General features: G+C 43.2%; 1 protein-coding gene and 1 pseudogene across 10 annotated transcripts in view; one reads left to right on the top strand and one right to left on the bottom strand.

Moving 5' to 3' along the window:
• Nucleotides 1–12,822, bottom strand: part of LOC147456492 (tRNA (guanine(37)-N(1))-methyltransferase-like) — a 70,296-nt gene extending 57,474 nt beyond the window's left edge. For 4 of the 10 annotated variants that reach the window (XR_015188462.1, XM_086514943.1, XM_086514944.1 and 1 more), the window contains exons 1-5: nt 12,697–12,822; nt 12,375–12,619; nt 4,571–4,668; nt 4,241–4,345; nt 3,522–3,584 (exon numbers count right to left, since the gene is read on the bottom strand). Coding sequence is in view for 9 of the 10 variants with exons in the window: in XM_086514943.1 (XP_086371069.1) it covers nt 3,522–3,584; nt 4,241–4,345; nt 4,571–4,668; nt 12,375–12,619; nt 12,697–12,756 (571 nt within the window). In the remaining variant the exon portion in view is untranslated. Of the gene's footprint in view, nt 1–3,521; nt 3,585–4,240; nt 4,346–4,545; nt 4,669–5,165; nt 5,253–12,043; nt 12,620–12,696 lie in introns of those variants that run through there. The other 6 variants (XM_086514951.1, XM_086514948.1, XM_086514950.1 and 3 more) reach the window with 6 other exon arrangements.
• On the top strand, nt 11,474–12,021 carry LOC147456493 (large ribosomal subunit protein eL21x/eL21w pseudogene; annotated as a pseudogene).
• Nucleotides 12,823–18,338: the final 5,516 nt, after the last annotated feature.

Here is an 18,338-nt window from a genome sequence, read left to right as displayed (position 1 = left end):
CAAAGCATCCAAGTGACATTGCATCCCCTCAGGGGAGTCGGAGATCGACACAATATCATTAGCATATAACAATAGTGGAATCCATGTCCCTACCAGTTGTGACCTCTATCACCATCGCTCTCAATGTAGTCAGCAACATCATCACAGAGAGAGAGAGAGAGAGAGAGAGAGAGTTCCACATCCAGAAGCATTGGCCCCAAAGACTAGCGCCCCTTTCGGTATTTGTTTATCATTTATCATTGCAAAGTACAACTCCCGAGGGACCTCTGCTCTCGGGGCTCTTTTATTCTTACAAGGGATGCCCAGAAGCAGAGCCCTAAAAGCAATAAAAGCAAGCAGGTTCAAAAGCATTTTCTCTCAAAAGCTAGCGTTGGAGATTCCTGAAAGCAGCCAGCACAGCCTGCCACGTGGCACCTACAGCACAAATTGCAAAAATTATGTATGGCCCTGCCACGTGAGCATCCGTATGATCTACCACGTCAGCATGTCAGCGCATTTTACTGAAATCTCTCTCAAAAGTCAAGCTTTTGGTATTTGGGGTTTTAGGCCACTTGGCCAGTGCTCCATAAGTTCTTTAAGTTGATTGGTACAGTTTCTATTGTCCACTCAGCCATTTCTCTTCCAGTTGGTCATGCCACATCATCACTTAGTGACAATTGCCACAAAATAATTCAATTGCTATATTGCTAATGTGATTGAACACTAAAATTTGCCACAAATGACAGTACGAGGGATAATCGACATCGTCTAGTGTACATAAAAACTTCCAAGACCGACTCCAGTAGGACATATCTAAGAGGGAGAACGTAGCCGAGATGTTCGGCGGTGGAGCATGATCTCATTCCCACCACATTCTTCTTTGCCCCCCTTGGCAGGGGCGTTTGGGGGAAGCACCCCTAAAGCCACAAAGTAAATCCGTTTGTAGATATGATTCTGTATGTATTGTTAGTCAAAACTGGGGGGGGGGGGGGGGGGGGGGGGGGGGGGGGGGGGGGGGGGGGGGGGGGGGGGGGGGGGGTTACAATGTGGTGGATCTGATACAAAGTCAGAGTAACAAGATGACAAAATGACAAAATAAAATACTATGGAATCCTAGATTGGTGGGTGTGGACTAAACAGCTAAAAAAGCTAGCTGGGATAGCTAGATCACACGAGATCCAGCATCGATCGCTGGCGGATCTCATCAATCTCCTCCATGGTCAGTAGTCTGACCGGGCATCGTGCATGTCGAGCCAAAGTGACCCGGATCCTCTGATGCAGCCTCTATCGATGTTGTGTAGTCCTCCGCAGTCGTGGGCGTCTCGATCTCCCCAGCTCAGTCGCTTGGTCGATCAGTATGCCTCTGGTGTAAAGCGACGAGCTCTGCTGTGGTAGTAACTCCTCTGGGTGTCCAGTGGTGGCAGCTCTAAAGAAGTCTGTGATCTGTCTCTGAGACTGGCTAGTCTTTCCTCTCATCAAGCTCTCTTTGTGTCTGCGTAGCTCGAGCAAAAACAAACCCAGGCATCTCTGATCCTCGTACTGCATGACTCTAGAGAATGGTCCAAAGCCCTCTCTGAACAAGCAATGGAAGCGGCCTCGTATCTCGTAGTAGACGGGGCAGTGGCATGTGTAGTGCAACTCTGTCTCAGGCTCGATGTCACACAGGGGGCATGTCCTGGCCTCTGTTGGTACTCCGCTGTATCTCCCAGTCTCGATCCGCAGCTGGTGTGAAGATGTGCGTATCTGGCCAATAGCACATCGTATCCCATGAGACAGGTGAGTGTCCATGTATCTGGGCCTCGTCACAAAACCATCCTCCGTAAGCTGGAGGAGATGCTCTCTGTAGAAAGCCATCTTCGTGCCTAGCTCCTCTACTGGCTGTATCCATGTCCTCTTGGTGTCTAGCTGAGTCAAGTCCTGGCAAATGAGCCTGGTGATCTCGGACTGTGTAAGAGTCAGAGAGGGCGCATCCAGTGATTACTGGAAAGGAGGCAATCTGTCTATGCTGAACCCATGCGCCTGAAACCATGACGTCATCTCCCCATACCAGCATGCTGTATCTCCCTGCATGGCTAACTGTCGAGAGGACTCAAGTGCAAGGCGTGCATATCTGTCTCTGGGAAGTTCCCACATGCGGTGTATGAAGGAGACACATCGGGTGAGCGCCTCAACCACCAATGGGGAGGCAGCTAGCTCTGCTCGTATAATAGCATGTGGTACTGAAGTCTTGGCCCTAATGAGCCGCGAGATCATAGAGACCAGAGGCTTCTCCATGTCCCCCCATCCATCACTGCGGCCTGTCCTCCCGTGATGGTCCAGTGAAGGTCCCCAAATCTCAGCTCCATAGAGCAATACAGAAGCCACCAAAGTGTCAAAGAGCCAGAGCTTTGTCCGAGGCTCCTGAAACTGAACCTGTGAACACATCCTTTCCAATTTAACCAATGCTGCATGGGCTCTGGTCAATCTAGTCTCTGCTACCCTCCTCAATGAAAATGCTGGCCCACTAAAAACCACTCCAAGGTAAGTGTAAGCATCTGTATACTCCACCTTCTCCTGGTCGTATGTGAAGGCGGGCGCTGACCTCCTGATCCACTGTGGGGTGGTATTAAATACCATGACCTTGGTTTTACCAAGGTTGACAGACAAACCACTTTCTTGGGCAAACCTATGCAAAGCATCTAGGTGACATTGCATCCCCTCCGGAGAGTCAGAGATCAAAACAATATCATCAGCATATAACAATAGCAGAATCCATGTCCCTGCCAGCTGTGCACCTCTATCACCATCTCTCTCAATGTAGTCAGAAACCTCATCTACATACATACCAAATAGAGTAGGAGAGAGCGGGCAGCCCTACTTCACCCCAATAGTGGAGTAAACCGGTGTGGATAGACCCTCTGGGGTGCGTACATGCCCCATTACTGACCTGTATAATGCCATGACCCCCCAAATGAGTTCTGTGGGTACTCCCATCTGCTGTATTCTGCACATCAATCTCGCTCTGAGAGAGAAAGAGAGAGTGGCACATGTGTGTGCTCAATGCTCCAGAGTCCAGTGATTGATCAAATCCAGATGGCAAAGCTGGACTTAGCGTTGAGAAGACATTTCTCTAGTGATGTATACCCTGGACCTACAGCTCCTTCCCTTCATCATCACCCTCCTCTCCACACACGTATGCACTACCCTTACGACTTACTGATCTTTCTCATATAGGCCTTAATAAAGCTTTCTTTCTCTCTCTTGCAAAGGCAATAAGGTAGTCCCACTCTTTTCACACTCTGTACAATGAGACAAAACCTTTGGTCCCGCGATGTTCAATACATGGTTGATCATACACCCCAAAAAAATACTAGTACAGCTGATCTGTTAAATTAATCTACCCCTAGAAGCTACCAGCCAAGATTTGTTCTCATACCACTAAATTAAGAAATCCACTCAAAAAAAGAACAAAAACCCTGCAGGATTATCAACAATGTCATGGCATTTGTTGAAGCACTTCTGATAATGGAAAATAAATCAATAAAGGTGTGAAATTGACAAACCAATTGTCTCAAATGCTGACTGTATCTCACAGCCATCTGGAAGCAATGCCTTCAGAATATGATCTGCAAAACATGACAAAGACAGCAACATTCAAATTTTCACTGCTGGAAATAAACAATCAAGCAGCCATAGTGTTCACAAGAATGCAAATAAAATTTTCATTAAACTGACCACGATAATACTCATTCCTTTAAGTACATAAACAGTACCTTAGACCAGGGCAGCCTTGTATTCAAGCGAGCAATCGCCAGCCAAGGAAAGAATTTTAACAATATGTACCTAATAGATCTCTTAGGATGTGCCGAGATTTGTGTACGGTGGTTTAAGTCCACCGAGCAATTGGTAATAATACAGGATCGTGCATTTGCAGCTGCCGGCAGTGACGTGCTCTTTTTGGCATGGCTGATATGATTTGGTAAAGTGCACAAACACTCAAGTTTCTCTCCCTATAGTTTTTCCAACAGCTTCCCTAACACCAATAACCACACACAAGGCGGCCTTTTTCCTGCACACTCATTTACTAAACTACGAGACTAAGTCCCTCAAGAAGGCAAGGGTTTATTAATTTTTTGACCCATACCACTTACAATCACAACCTTGTTGAATAAATGATGCTAATCAATGAAACAACCAATTTTCCTACGGTTGAACCAATAGATACAGTTACTCTTAACAACTAGAAATGTGTCAAGAGGGAAGGAACTAAGTACTGGCCTACCAGCTGGCCAATAATTGTAGCCCAGCATAACTTGGTGTGGAATCACTTCAAAATCGGTAACCGACCTTAAGGAAGCCAGTTTCTCAGCTGGAATCTCAGAAAGACCTGAAACAAGAGTTTAGTAACATTTAAACTTTGCGCTGAGGTGATAGAAAAAAGCTTGATGTCCTTTTCCACTTGAATGTTCTTCTAAAGAAAGTGTGCATAACCTCTAGATTCTTTCAAAATGATGTGCTCAAGGTGACAGAATGCAACAGAATGGAGATGTTCCTTGCTTACTTTAGAATTTAACAACGATTAAGTACCACGATTTAGAACAAGATAATGTACTTGAGTCAGAAACTTTATCAGAAAGGATAACGAGTCGAGCATCAGAATTTGATGGATCAGGTATTATATGCCTAACTCGAGGCATGCTGAAAACAAACCTGGAACAAGAAACTGGTGCATCAGTTACGGAAAATCATGTGATGAATTTAACAGATACAGTGCTGAGCATGCCATGAATTGTTCACAGCTGCATAGCAGCATACAAACGTTTTTTACATCCACCAGAAAACTGACTAGGTCTTTTGTTATAGACATGATGAGGAGCTTTTCTTGGGACCAGACAAAGGTGCACCCAAAGCTGCTTGCCACAAGATGTAGATACGGGTAGTGTTTATCCACTCAAAATCCATCCTTTCAATATATCTCATAAGCCAGCATCATTACTGAGCATAGCCTCAACCAAACTTTCTTTTCCCGAAAAAAAAGTTCTTTATATTAGTTAAAAGGGCCCCCCCCCCCCGAGCGCTACCCTGCCAGAGAGGAATACAATGGGGAGACTCTCCCAAGAGAAAAAAAATGCTCAGAGGCTACATTGTACAATAGATATAAAACCAGCCAAACAAATAGCTTGAAGTGCCAGCAAAGAGAGCCTCACTCCACCATGATGAAGAGCCCTGCTTGCTAGGGACTGCTGAAGGCATGGCGGCACTGCTGGAGCCTGGATGCTGTCAGACCCTGGACCCTGTCATAGCGGTTGCACATGTGTGAATTAGCTAGCATCCGACAAGCTGTCCCCCCCCCCCCCCCCCCCCCCCCCCCCCCCCCCCCCCCCCCCCCCCCCCCCCCCCCCCCCAAAAAAAAGCCCCTTCTCTCTCTTTCCCCATTGTCTCTCCTAACTAGGTCACACTATCTACAACAATCTAAAAGCAAAGAGCAGGGTCAGAATCTTAGACATAGTCACATGGAGCGCAAAAAGGGAACGGAGAACAGGGACCCGGAATGGGTAAGAATTTCCGTTCCCTGTGATGAATTGTTACGTGGAACAAGGGCCAGAATGGGAAACAGGAACGTGCGATAGGGGATGGGACCCCAGAAATGGCCATTCTCTGTGAGTAGGGTCAGAAATTGTCAATCATGCTGCTGATCCCCAGATGCTGTTAGTACTGACGCACTAGGAACACACATCTAGCACATGTACCAATCGACAGTCACATCACACGACATCACAAGACATCACTAGACATCACATGACAAATCACATCATTCGGATCTTAGACCATGATTTATTGACAATGCAGTTAGCAATCGCATCTAGATCTACTCAGGACCTCATAGATGCCCGATTGACTAACCCCTATTGCAACCATGTCTATTCGAGATCATTCAAACCAAAATGCTGCAGTCATTTCGTCTATCAGTTCCTGCACTTAAAAACAAGTCAAGAACAAATCAGTTTCATATTCAGGAATTCCATTTCATAAAGTCATACAGTAGAATACTGTCAGCTCTCAGTATCCCTGAAGCTCAAAGAGACATCAGTGACTCTAGTATTCTAAAAACCAAGGCATCTGTTGAGAAAGGAGCGGAGTAACTCCCCTCTTGTGCAACCCACTGCACCAGATCTCCGGCCAAGCTGAATTCGGGGTTCCATTTGGAGTAGACTATGCTAAACCAAAAGTTTCAAGGTAAAGGTTCACAATCTGAGGAGTATTTGCTAGGTCCTCCTCTTCCATCCACTTAGCATCCAATGCAAGATAGTTCTTGAATTTAACCAAGAACCGCCTTCATACTTTACCCTTATTCTTTCTATCCTTATGTGCCAAAATATGTTCAGGAACAAGGATCTCCTCGTTTTCTTCCACTTCGGGTTGCTCATCAGGCTCCCCATTTTCGAGCACATCATCTTTAAAATATTTCAAGAGACTCACATGAAATGCATTGTGAATCCTCCAAGTGTCTGGCAGTTTCAGTCGGTAGGAGACATCATTGATCTTTTCGGAGACCTAGAAAGGTCCATAGTATCTCATACTAAGCTTTGGAAAAAGCCTCTCCTTTCCCTTCTTCTTTCTTAGGCGTGCCTTCTCAAGAGCACCACTCATCCTCCTTCAATTTCAAATCGCGACGATGGCGATCTGCTGCCTTTTTCTGTCTTTCCTAAGATTTCTGCAAAGCCTCGCGAACCTTGGCAAAAGCCGTGTCTAAGTGGGGCGTGTACTCATCAGCTTCAAAAATCTTATCTTTCGTGCTTAGGAAGGGTTGAACCTTCGCAGCACCTTCAATAATCTCAAATGGCGCCTTCCCCGTCGAAGAGTGTATCGTGTTGTTGTAGGCAAATTCCACCAAAGGTAGATACTTTTCCCATTGAGTCTTCTGATCCGAGATATAAGACTTCAATAAATCTAAAACCACTGAATTTGCAATCTCAAATTGCCCGTCAGTCTGCGGGTGGAAAGATGACGAGAACTGCAACCGCGTGCCAATGTTCTCCCAAATTGCCTTCCAAAACAAACTCATAAATCTGGGGTCCCTGTCGGAGACAATCGTCTTGGGCATGCCATGTAATTTGAAAATCTGGGCCACAAACAGTCTCGCTAAGTGATCTAGCTTGACTGTTTTCTTTACTGGAATGAAATAGGCCTACTTGCTAAATCTGTCAATAGCAGTCCAGATACCATCGTGACAGTGACCACTCTGTGTTCTCGGGAGATCAAAAATGAAATCCATTGCCAGGGGCAGGTGGGTATGGGCAAAGGCTATAACAATCCCTATGCTTTATGCCTATCAAACTTGACCTTCTGGCATACCAAGCAACTGTGCACAAACTCATGCACATCCTTCTTGAGTCTCGGCCAAAAGAAGTATCTCTCTACCTCTTTCATGGTGGTAGCAATGCCGCGGTGACCTGTAAAAGGCGGACAATGGCATTTAGTCATAACCTTTTCCCTCAACGGCTGTGTAACGCACAACATGGTTTTTCTCATCAAGTAGCCATCCCAAATGGAATATCCCGCTACTATCTCCCCATCCCGTATTCGTGTGAAAACGTCTACAAAATCTGTATATGTGGCATACTGGTCGACCATATCCTCGAAGCTCCTATGATATATTGCGGAAATAGCTAGAACCAACGGCATCCGAGACAAAGCATCTGCCACCAAATTCTTTTGTCCCTGCACATGGACAATCTGGCAGTGAAACTGTGACAAGATGTTCGCCCGCCGCATCTGGTTTTCCAATAGCTACTTCTGTGACAAGTAGCGTAAACTCTGATGTTCTGTAAAGACAGTCCGCTCCAAGTAGGTAATGCCACCATTGAGTAAGAGCATGGATAACCGCCAAAAGCTCTTTCTCATAAATTTCTGCTGTCAATTCCGGCCTTGGAAACAATCGGCTCTCATAAGCAATGACATGGCCTTCTTACATTAAGATCGCACCCAGACTACAACCACAAGCATCACAATATACTTCAAATGACTTCTGCAAGTCCGGCAAAGTCAAAACTGGTCCCGTGGTAAATTTTTCTTTCAATGTCTAAAAGGCAGACACCTCTGTGGGTCCCCACGAGAAAGGGACTCATTTCTGTGTCAAGATATGCAAAGGGGAAGCAACCTCTGCAAACTTTCTAATGAACCGCATGTAATACGAACACAATCCCAAGAAGCTTCTAACTTCATGGACATTCTTGAAATCAGGCCAATCACGGATAGTCTCTATCTTGGCCGGATCCATCTGCACTCCTGCTGCTGAGACAATGTGTCCCAAAAAGTGTATCTCTGGTAGGAAAAATCCACTTTTCTTTGCATTAATCACTAGCTTGTGATCTCATAACGCCTGAAAGACTTCAAGCAGATAATCTCTATGTTCTGCCTCATCCTTGGAGAAAACAATGACATCGTCAAAGAAAGTGCCAACAAATAGCCTGTACTCTCGAAAAAATCATGTCCATCATCCGGTTAAATGTCGCAGGATCATTGGTTAGGCCAAAAGGCATCACCAAAAACTCAAATAACCCAAAAGTCGTTCGAAAAGCTGTCTTGTAGATGTCTCCCGGCGCGATTCTGATCTGATGATATCCAATTTTCAAGTCGATCCTGCTAGACCACGAGGATCCCTGAAGTCGGTCAAGTATATCATCGATTCTAAGAATCGGAAATTTGTTCTTGATGGTGATTTTGTTGAGAGCTATATAATCGATGCACGTTCTCCAAGATCCGTCTTTCTTCAAAACCAACAACACTGGAGAACAATACGGTGAAGTACTAGGCTGGACAAGACCCTTTTCCAAGAGGTCTTTCACTTGGTTCATAATCTCTTCATTCTGGGCTTGGCTCACACGGTAAGGTGACCGGTTCTGTGGTGTGCTTCCAGGTATCAGATCAATAGTATGATCTTCAGGACGAGCGGGTGGTAACTCGCTTGGCAGGCCCTCTGAGAAGTAATCGGCATGAGAGTGGAGAAAATCTTGGCGCTCTTTATCAAGTTCAGACATGTTGGTCCTATCCTCATCACTCAACTCTTTCAAAAAGATCGAGTAAACAAACAGACTGGATTTCATTAACTTTGAGATGGTCCAAGCCGATACAATAAGGACAGACTCGCCCTTAAATTTAATATCAAGTACAATGGTTCTGCCCTTCTCTGTTGTCAATGTCGCTTTCCTCGCCTGATAGTCGACCACGGTGTTGTTCTTGTGGTACCAGGGAATTCCCAAGACAACATCACAACCTTCCAAAGGCATTATATAAAAGTTCTCATGCCCCAAATACCCCTGACAATGCAACCGAAGTTTGCCAATGACAGGTGTAATGGCTACGTCCCTCCCGGGTGCCGCTAGAACAGCCTCTGCAAGTGGTCCCATACGATCGAGCAGGAGCGATCTTGAGCCGCGCCACCAATTCTCGTGAAATGAAGTTGGCCTTGGCTCCTCCATCAAAGAAGATCAGGGCTTCTTGGTCTTTCACTTTGCCCCAAGCTCGGCAAAGTTCTGTACTCTCGTCTAGTGTGTTGGGATCGGTACCCACAAAATCTGGAAGCAGTCCTGTTTTCATCTTGCCTTTTCTTCCACAGTCCTCAGCTGCTCTCAAACTCTCAAGCCTTTCGTCGTCCTTGTCATTCTGTTCTTTCTGTGCCTTTTTAGGGCACTTCGCGGAGATATGTCCACTTTCCCCGCATCCAAAGCAGTTCCCTTCCTTGATGTAGCGAGCTCTCTCTTGAGGAGTGAATTTGGGTCGTGCATCTTTCTTTTCTGGGTTGCTCTTCCTCTTTCTACTTTCATTTGTCGAAGTCTGTTTAGCTCTTTGCGTCACGATCTCATCTGTGGGGTAGGTCAGACTGCCATAGTGAATGGCAAAACCCTGTTTCGCATGACTCATCAACTCCTGAATGGAAGCTGACTTTTGTTCCAAGCAATGATCTCAGATCTCTGTAGGAAGACCCAAGGTAAACCGCTCAATTTGTTCCTTGAACGAGATCTTCTTAAATGAAGAGGCGGGTAGAAAAGAGCTCCAGAATCTCTCACAATAAGCGTCCACTATATCCTTCTTGGTCATCTGAAGATGGTTCCAAGCAGTTTGTATATCGCGTTCATACTCTCGAGTCAGCCAAGAAGAAATAAAAAGCCTCTTGAATTTCAGCCATTTAACTGGCGCTGTCTTGTTTAATAGAAGCGTGGACCACCAAGTCAAGCATTCCCCTTAAAGTAAGAGGCAGCTCTCCGAATCTTAGAGTGCTCTGAGTAACGCCCTCCCACGAAAGCAATGTCAAACTGTTGTACAAAAGACAAAGCCTTAAATATCCTAGACTAGGGGCCACCGAGAGACACACAAAATGACAGCGCCAGTATTATAGAGTGGGAAAAACGATGGCAGAAACAAGCCGAAAATGAGAAAACTACCTCACATAGGCTACTCCAGCACAAAACAACCCTCACTCTCTATGATCAGCCCCTCGGAAATATTGGGGCTCTGGCGACTGCGCCAGGAAAGGCCATAGAGGTGACACTCTCTAACAAAGGACCCTATTTTACAACATATGGCTCCTCATAGTCCTAATTCAGGGTGTGTTGCGTAGCAAATGGGAATTCAACAGCCTCATACGTTCCCTACATAGGGAAAGAGGGGACACTCCAATTTCGGTATTAATGGGAGAGCCGGAGGAGGCATTGTATCCATCTCTTGTTTGCAAAATTGCCCTTGCATGGTTTGTTCCGAGAGATTGGCAACCCAAGCTTACATTTGTACTAATTAACTCTAAGAGGATCGATACAAAGTGACAGCCATGAGGCTCTTATATAGATGCCAAAAGTAATTACCCCACTCAACTTCAAAATAAACATGTCACAAACGAAAAAAACCCAAAACTGTCCGTTAAACATAGGGATTAAACAAATAGGCGTTCATTCAAGATGCATAAGTTCAAAAAAGTGTGGACGCATGTCATATCAGAGCATGTACTTCAGGCGCCTTTTCGCTTGAAGGAGAGCACAAGCAACTACTTGCAGCAGGCATCTCTAGCAACCTTCTCAAGCAAGAACCCCTTGCAAGCCCTAGTGTTTTTCATAGATAAACCTAGCGTTTTCAGCAGCCATTCCAGCATTCCAGATCAGTCTTTGGACTATCGTTTCAACAAGCATTTGCAGCACTCAGTCAAGACAGCGTTTGTAGCAGACAAATCAGCATTTTTACTGCAGTTAATTCAGTATTTTCAGCCTTGATCTACTGGCGTTTTCAGCCTGTTGTCCACAAATAAAACCAACCAAGAGTAGCAGCGTTTTTGACACAGCTACCTCAGCATTTTCAGAGATCTGCATCAGCATTTTCAGCAAGGTCAAACCAGTGTTTTTCTCAGCAGCTTTCATCTCATAGCACGCTCTTTCACACTACAACCTTCTCGAGCTAAATTGCTTTCCGATCAGCTCCCAAGCAAGAAGTTAGCATTCTAAAGCAGCAGCAGTAGCAAGCGAGGATGCCTGCAAGACATGGGCAGTGGTCTCGCACTCGTAATTTCTTCTCCCCTCGCTTCAGGCCCAAGGGTTACATACAGCTCTCCACCTACCTACGCACCTACAGGATTGGTGACTATGCGGACATCACAGTGAACGGCGTAGTGCACAAGGGCATGAACCATAAGTTCTACCATGGTCGCACAGCCATTGTTACTAAGCGAGCCATTGGCATTGAGGTAAACAAGCAGGTGAATACCAAGATTGTGAGAAAGAAGGTTCATGTCCGCATTGAATATGTGCAGCCATCTCGATGTAGAGAGGATTTTATTGAGAGGGTTAAGAAAAATGATTTGTTGAAAGCTGAAGCTAAAGCCGAGGGCGAAAAAAATTCCAACAACAGAAGGTCCCAAGCCAGGTTTCATTGTGGAGGGAGCCACTTTAGAGACCGTGAACCCCATCCTGAATGATGTTGTCAACGATTTGAAAGGAGATTAATTAGATTTTTATCCTGGATCTTGAAGTCCACAACAGTTTTGCTTTTGCCCAAAGATTTTGACCTTGCCAAAAAAAGAGAAGGATCTCTCATATACCAACATGCTTCCATTGTGGAGCAATGTCTTTGTGCATAAAGGTACACTGGTCCTTGCTCAATCATAGTACATGGCTGATCTTCTAGAGGAACATCTGCTCAACCCACCACAAAGGGCCCTTGGGTCTGCACCTGAAAAGAAGACTTGACAAAAAGGAAAACACACTTGCCCAACCATAGTACATAGCTAAACTATTAGAGAAACATTGGCTCAACCCATCACAAGGGCCCTTGGGACTTTACCAAAAATTTGAAAACTTGCCAAAAAGGATAAAAACATTCATAGAGGGTGTGTGAAAAGCTGCTACAGCTCAACCAAAAATATGAGGTACCCGGATAACAATTTTGACACAGATCCCGAGTGTTGTTTTGGCACCCGCAGTGCCAGAAGATTGTAAGGGACATCAAATTTGGACTTGTCGATTGGAAACTCGCCAGGAGAAAGAGCTTCTGCAGCATTTTCAATGCGAGTCGGGCACTTCCCTGCGGTGCTCATGGAGAGGCGGTAGCTTAAAGACTCACAAATTGCGTGTAAACGAGGCAACTTTCTTGCGGACCACAGCTTGAAACAAAGCCCCTGCACAATCATATTCAACTACAAGTTGACTCTCTCTCTCTCTCTCTCTCTCTCTCTCTCTCTCGTAGCGAGCAAACCTGGTGAAGTTCTCGCCAGCCTAGGCTTGTAGGGGTTGCCGTGAAGTGCAGTAAAACCATGTTATATGATTATAGTATATACCATTGCTTCGTGAGTAAGAAGAACATGGGTATGTTACATTTCTAAGGCCAAATTTCAAAAACAAAAACTAGGACCCCCATAAAAGAGAGTTGAATTAGAAGTAAATTGATTAAGAATAGGGAGAGAAGTTTGTAAGAATGAACATCTAGACCATTCTATCTCTAGTCATCATGCTCCACTTTTTTGGTATTCTTTGTTCAAAATATTATGATGACCAATATACATTTCATGGTTTTGACCCCTTAATTAACAAATGTGTTCGATCATTTGATGCACCCTTCCTTAAACCCCAATATACATTTCACTGTTTTGACCCCTTAATTAACAAATGTGTTCGATCATTTGATGCGCCCTTCCTTAAATTCTTCATATTATGTGTATGAGGTAAAGATTATTTCAATCAACATCATAGCGATTACCTAGCCATTAAATTCTCTTGACATGGTCAATAATACGTAAACAAAATATATCATGTATTCAAGTACTTGATACTGTATACTTGCAAGATTAGCATTTGCTTGATGATTATCTTCTTTTTGCCCAAACCAATCACAATCGACCCTTTTCATATTGAAATCTCCTCGTCTGCATAGTAAAAAATAAAATTTAGATACATACTTCAATAAAAATATGTAGCAAGGAAACTAGGAGATGCAGAACGCAATATTGCTATGGTTAAATTCTCCTTTTACTTATCAAAGCATTTCTCCATGTAGTCCAATGTTAGCCATCCATTTTCATGCATTGTACACTTTGCCATTTTACTTGTAGTTAAGGACCTCAATGCCAGCTTTTAGTAGACAATTTTGTCCATTCTTTAGAATAATTCGGTAACTTTGTGGTTTGTGAATATTACAAATTGCATCTCATGACATCCAACATATGTGGCTAAGGAGCTTGCTAACATCTAAGGCCCTTCTTTCAGTAAGTAAACAAAAGCAAGAATAAACAACACAGAGTAGATTATTGAACATAGAATTGAGAAAAATTTAATGAGATACACAATTATGCTCATGTGAGTCAAAAGGTAGCTAAACGTATAAAGCTTTTTATTTAGTTCAAAAAGTACTTTGGTTACACAAATGTAAACTACTTGTATAGGTCCTCCAAAAGGACTTAACTAGGTACTAAAGTCACAAAATAAGTAATTAAGCAAAGATGCTCAAACATCTTTGATACATGCATGCATAGGTGCTCATTGTGATGGTGTATGTGTAGGTATAGGTCTACATAGCATGTGTTTACATCATGCCTATGAGGCTAATTGGGGGCATCGATAGGTGGAATAGATTGAGGATAATAAGTTGACCTCCTCAACAATTGTGATTGGAAAAGCTATAAATTTTGCTACACTCCTTAGAACCAGGGAACCGCCTAGCTTAAAGTTATCTACACAAGCTAAATTTTCCAAGTATGCAAACAAATTGAAACCATAAAGAGATTCCTTATGTTTAAAATAGTTGAAAAGTGCTACACTCCTTAGAACTAGGGAGAAACCTAGCTTAAAGTTATCTACACAAGCTGAATTTTCCAAGTATGCAAACAAATTGAAACCATAAAGAGATTCCTTATGTTTAAAATAGTTGAAAAGTGCTAGCTTGTAGAAGAATTGTGTCACATGTTGGTCTTAGTTGCGTTTGATACTTCAACATTTGCCCTCAACATCAACTTCATAGTTGATTGATGACTCTACAAATTTAGTTTCAAAGATCCAATCATTTAGTCATTCTTTTCTTAACTTTAAGGATGTCTCGATGCTTGTGAAAAGAGCACCTACAAAGTGGTTTTGTAAAGACATTTGCTACACATTCACAAGGTGAAAAATGTTTCAGAACAACTTCTTCTAAAAATATATTTATTTAAACACTTTGGTTGCATAGAAAGTTGGATGTTGAACTTGAGCTTGAATGGCTTGATTGTCATTGAAGATGGTGACAGGAGTAGGCAAGTCTTGCATATCGGTTTTTGTGAGTAATCCTTGTAGCTATGAAGACTGTTTTTCAGTTTCCCTAAGAGCCTTATAATATAAGAGAGTGAAATCTTCTCTTGCTTCTTTGAAATCCAAGAGACTTTACCATCTGCAAGATAAAATAAATGACTTTTAGTCTTAGTGAATGATTGGCCTTGTGATGGTAAGGTAGATGAGACTGCCTCTAATAGAGTGTAATATCCTTAAAGAGCTTTGAAGGAGGTATGATTTTAGCTTTGCAAGCAGCCTCCATTAGGGTGAGCACAAGTTTGCAATGCTCCATCCAAAAAAATTTCATCTTCATAGAAAAGAGATTTTTCTTCTTGCATGCTAGAGGTCAACAAAGCATTGCTAGCTTGATGAGGTACATTTTTCTCATCTATGACACATGTACCCTTATTAGGAGGCTATCTGTCTCTTTGAGATCTCTCAAAGTGAGTTGTGGGGTTGAATCATCAATTGGATCTTCTTGATTGTCTGGAAGTTCTTTTATGAGGAATCCAGGACATCTTGGAGCCAAATGACCCAATTTTAAATGATACAGTCATCGTGTTTAAGTTGACTTTTTCCTCCCTTCAATAAGACATCTCTACTCATTAAAAAACATATCCTTCAAGATCATAGAATCTATGTGCTTTGCTTACTTTAGATAGAGCATATGTCCTTGTTCTTTGGGCATGTAAGGTGCCCCTTGATGTTGTGCTCATTGCAAAAAAAAAAAGCAAAATGCATGTGATATATACTCTCGATATACTCGTCTTCACTATTAGACTGAAGAACTTTAATGCTCTTGCCACATTGGTTCTCTACCCATTGCCTTTAATTTCTTGAGCTTCTTCAAGACATTACTTTTGTGTTTGATGAATTGGAACCACTAATATCACTCTATTCATGAGAGTCACAAAATGTTTACTTTTATTGATGGTTTTGTTTTGAGTTGTGTAGACACCTGAACTAGAGTGGACCTTGTAGTTGATCTTTGGAAGGGTTCCCTTTGAGACTGCCATAGGACATGACATGGCAGTTGGAGAGGATGAATTGACCTTGTAGTTGATCTTCGGAAGGGTTGCCTATGAGACTGTCATAGGACAATGACCCAAGTACTTTCTCAAGATTTTATGTTGGATTCCTTGAATCATAACTTTCTTTTGCATTTTTAGCATGGATTGGAATTCGATGTTTCTCAAATCTTTTGCGTCGCAACCCCACTAGAGGAGGCTATCTCCTTTTACATCCATAGCTTCTCCAAAAGATGAAACTAGAGCAATTAGTTTTTTTATTTTGAAGCACATTACTACACTGCATCAAATCCGATGCTCACATATGCATAAAACGACTCCATGATGTACACGCATAAACAACGTCACTAAACCAAGTGAGCCCAATCTAGGTTTAACAACTCAGCTGAGCAAAAAGTATGTAACCATAATGCAACTAGTGAGTGAACATAGTGCTCAAAATGCATCCCACAAGAAAATTATCTGCAAAGATCTAACTAGTCCAAAAACTTATAGAACCTGTAAAGCCTATAACTGCATGTAATTTGTAGCCACCCAAGCATATGCAACTCTCACTCCTACAAGAATGGATACAAGAACACTAAATCTGTGTCCAAACTGACAAAATCTATCAAAGTGAGAGTAAAAACTCAATCATTGTCAAAGTGGGAGTCATGCTCGACCACTAAACCATCATAGTATACCGTTGATCCACACAAAGCATGGCAAGAATTTGGGAAAAATTTGACAGAGTTTCCCTTGCAAACTGAGTAAAAGCTCAAAAAATATCACCAAAATCACATAAACCATGAACAGACACTTAATGTCTGAGTAGTAAAACCACATATGGCATACATAAACTGCCAAAACCCTACCAATCTAGCTCACTCTTAAACGAGTGGCTTTATGGACAATTGTACCTATCCAAAAACCCATAAACCTATGAATCTGCCATTTGCAAGTTATACCTAGCTCACGAAGTATCCACATATACATACCTAGCATAACCGCATAAAACCATGTTGAAACTACTCTCTCGAATGACCCACACAATCATACATGACCACATAACATGTGCATCATAATCCGCATTGAAAAGGATGCAACAAGTGAGCAAAATGTTGAAATCTAGCATATACTACCTTGCCAATCAAAAAGCACATCGCTCAAAAATCAAACACATAGAATAGTCAACCACGTGGTGTGGTCGTAATTGCCATCCAATGGCCGAACTTGCTAATGGGAAATTTGCTCTAGAATGGTTTGTGGGAGCTGCTATGTGTCGATGTGTGTGACTGAAGGAGGAAAAATCGTCGTCGAGGCAAGAAAGGGAGAAACATTTTAGCCAAAATTGTTGAGGAGACAATGTCAGAGCTGATGCCACTCTCTCTTGATCATCTTTTGGTAAGTTGATATTAAGACATTGAGGGGAAATTGTTGGAGCAAAATCGATTGTCAAAGCCTAGAAGAAAGTCAATAGTTGAATCGCCAAGTCGACGTCAAAGCCAAGAAGAATGCCAAAAGCCAATATTCGATGCCGTAGAGGGCGTGCTCGCTAATGTCGGGACAGAGCCAAGAGCTAATGTCGCTCTCTACCTATCATCGAGGTCACCGCGGGGAGAAAATGTCAAGTAGAATGGACTCACCAATGCCATATGCACACTTGAGGAGAGCCGTTGTGCTCTCTCTCCCTCCCTCACTCTATGCCAAACCCATCGGAGGATGTCAAACCAATGTTAAGGAAAGCTCGAGCTTACCATTGGCTCTTTCACACAATGACTGTGCGTGTGCACTATTGTGCGCACACTCACAATAGCGCGTGCATCTCCTCTCTTTTCTCCGCAACCAAGAGCTCCTATCTCTCTATTTGTTTCGAGAATTGTGTGTGTGTGTATGTGAACACACCCTTAGAGATAAAAACAAATTCACTCTTCTATGATCCATGTTCTCTGTTGACAAACTGCTTATGAGGTCAATTCTCCCCAATCCTCTACATAAACTTTGCCTTCATAGTAGTTCAGATTTTGCATGCATTCGGTTGCCCAACTATAGCGCTATGGTTTGTGGCAAAAAAGTGCTACTAAATTTGTCGATCTCTTGCATATCCCCAAGCTCTACCTGCTTGGTGTTTGCAATTTGCACGATTTGATTCTTTGCTCTTGACGTATGGTTCCTCTTTGTGTGTGTGTGTGCATGTGAGTGTGTGCACACAAGCAAGCAAAGCATGAGCTTTGATTACGAGATGTCTGCCTGATTTTCCAATGCTCACATCCATGCGTTGGCTACCCCATGAGGTTCCCAATGTGTGTGTGTGTGTGTGTGTGTGTGCGCATGCTTGTGTGTGTACACACAAACACACACAACCTGCTCAAAGCCCTACAGAGAATGTAATTCTCTCAAGATTCGAAACCTGTTAGCTGCTCAATTTGTTGTAGGTTGTGGGGTTGCCTACTGCTCAACCTACTGCTCACTCTTGCTCTATAGAGATACCCGATTCCTCTCAAGTTTTCCTACAGACATCCCCAAATTCTCTATGCCAAACTCCAAGCTGGAAGACCTGCATACACTAGGAGCTTTGAGCTACATCGATCTC

This window comes from Adiantum capillus-veneris, chromosome 6 (genome assembly GCF_014529385.1).
Source record: "Adiantum capillus-veneris isolate H3 chromosome 6, ASM1452938v2, whole genome shotgun sequence".
In the NCBI taxonomy this organism is placed as follows: Eukaryota; Viridiplantae; Streptophyta; class Polypodiopsida; order Polypodiales; family Pteridaceae; genus Adiantum; species Adiantum capillus-veneris.
This window is presented reverse-complemented; position numbering and strand designations above follow the sequence as displayed.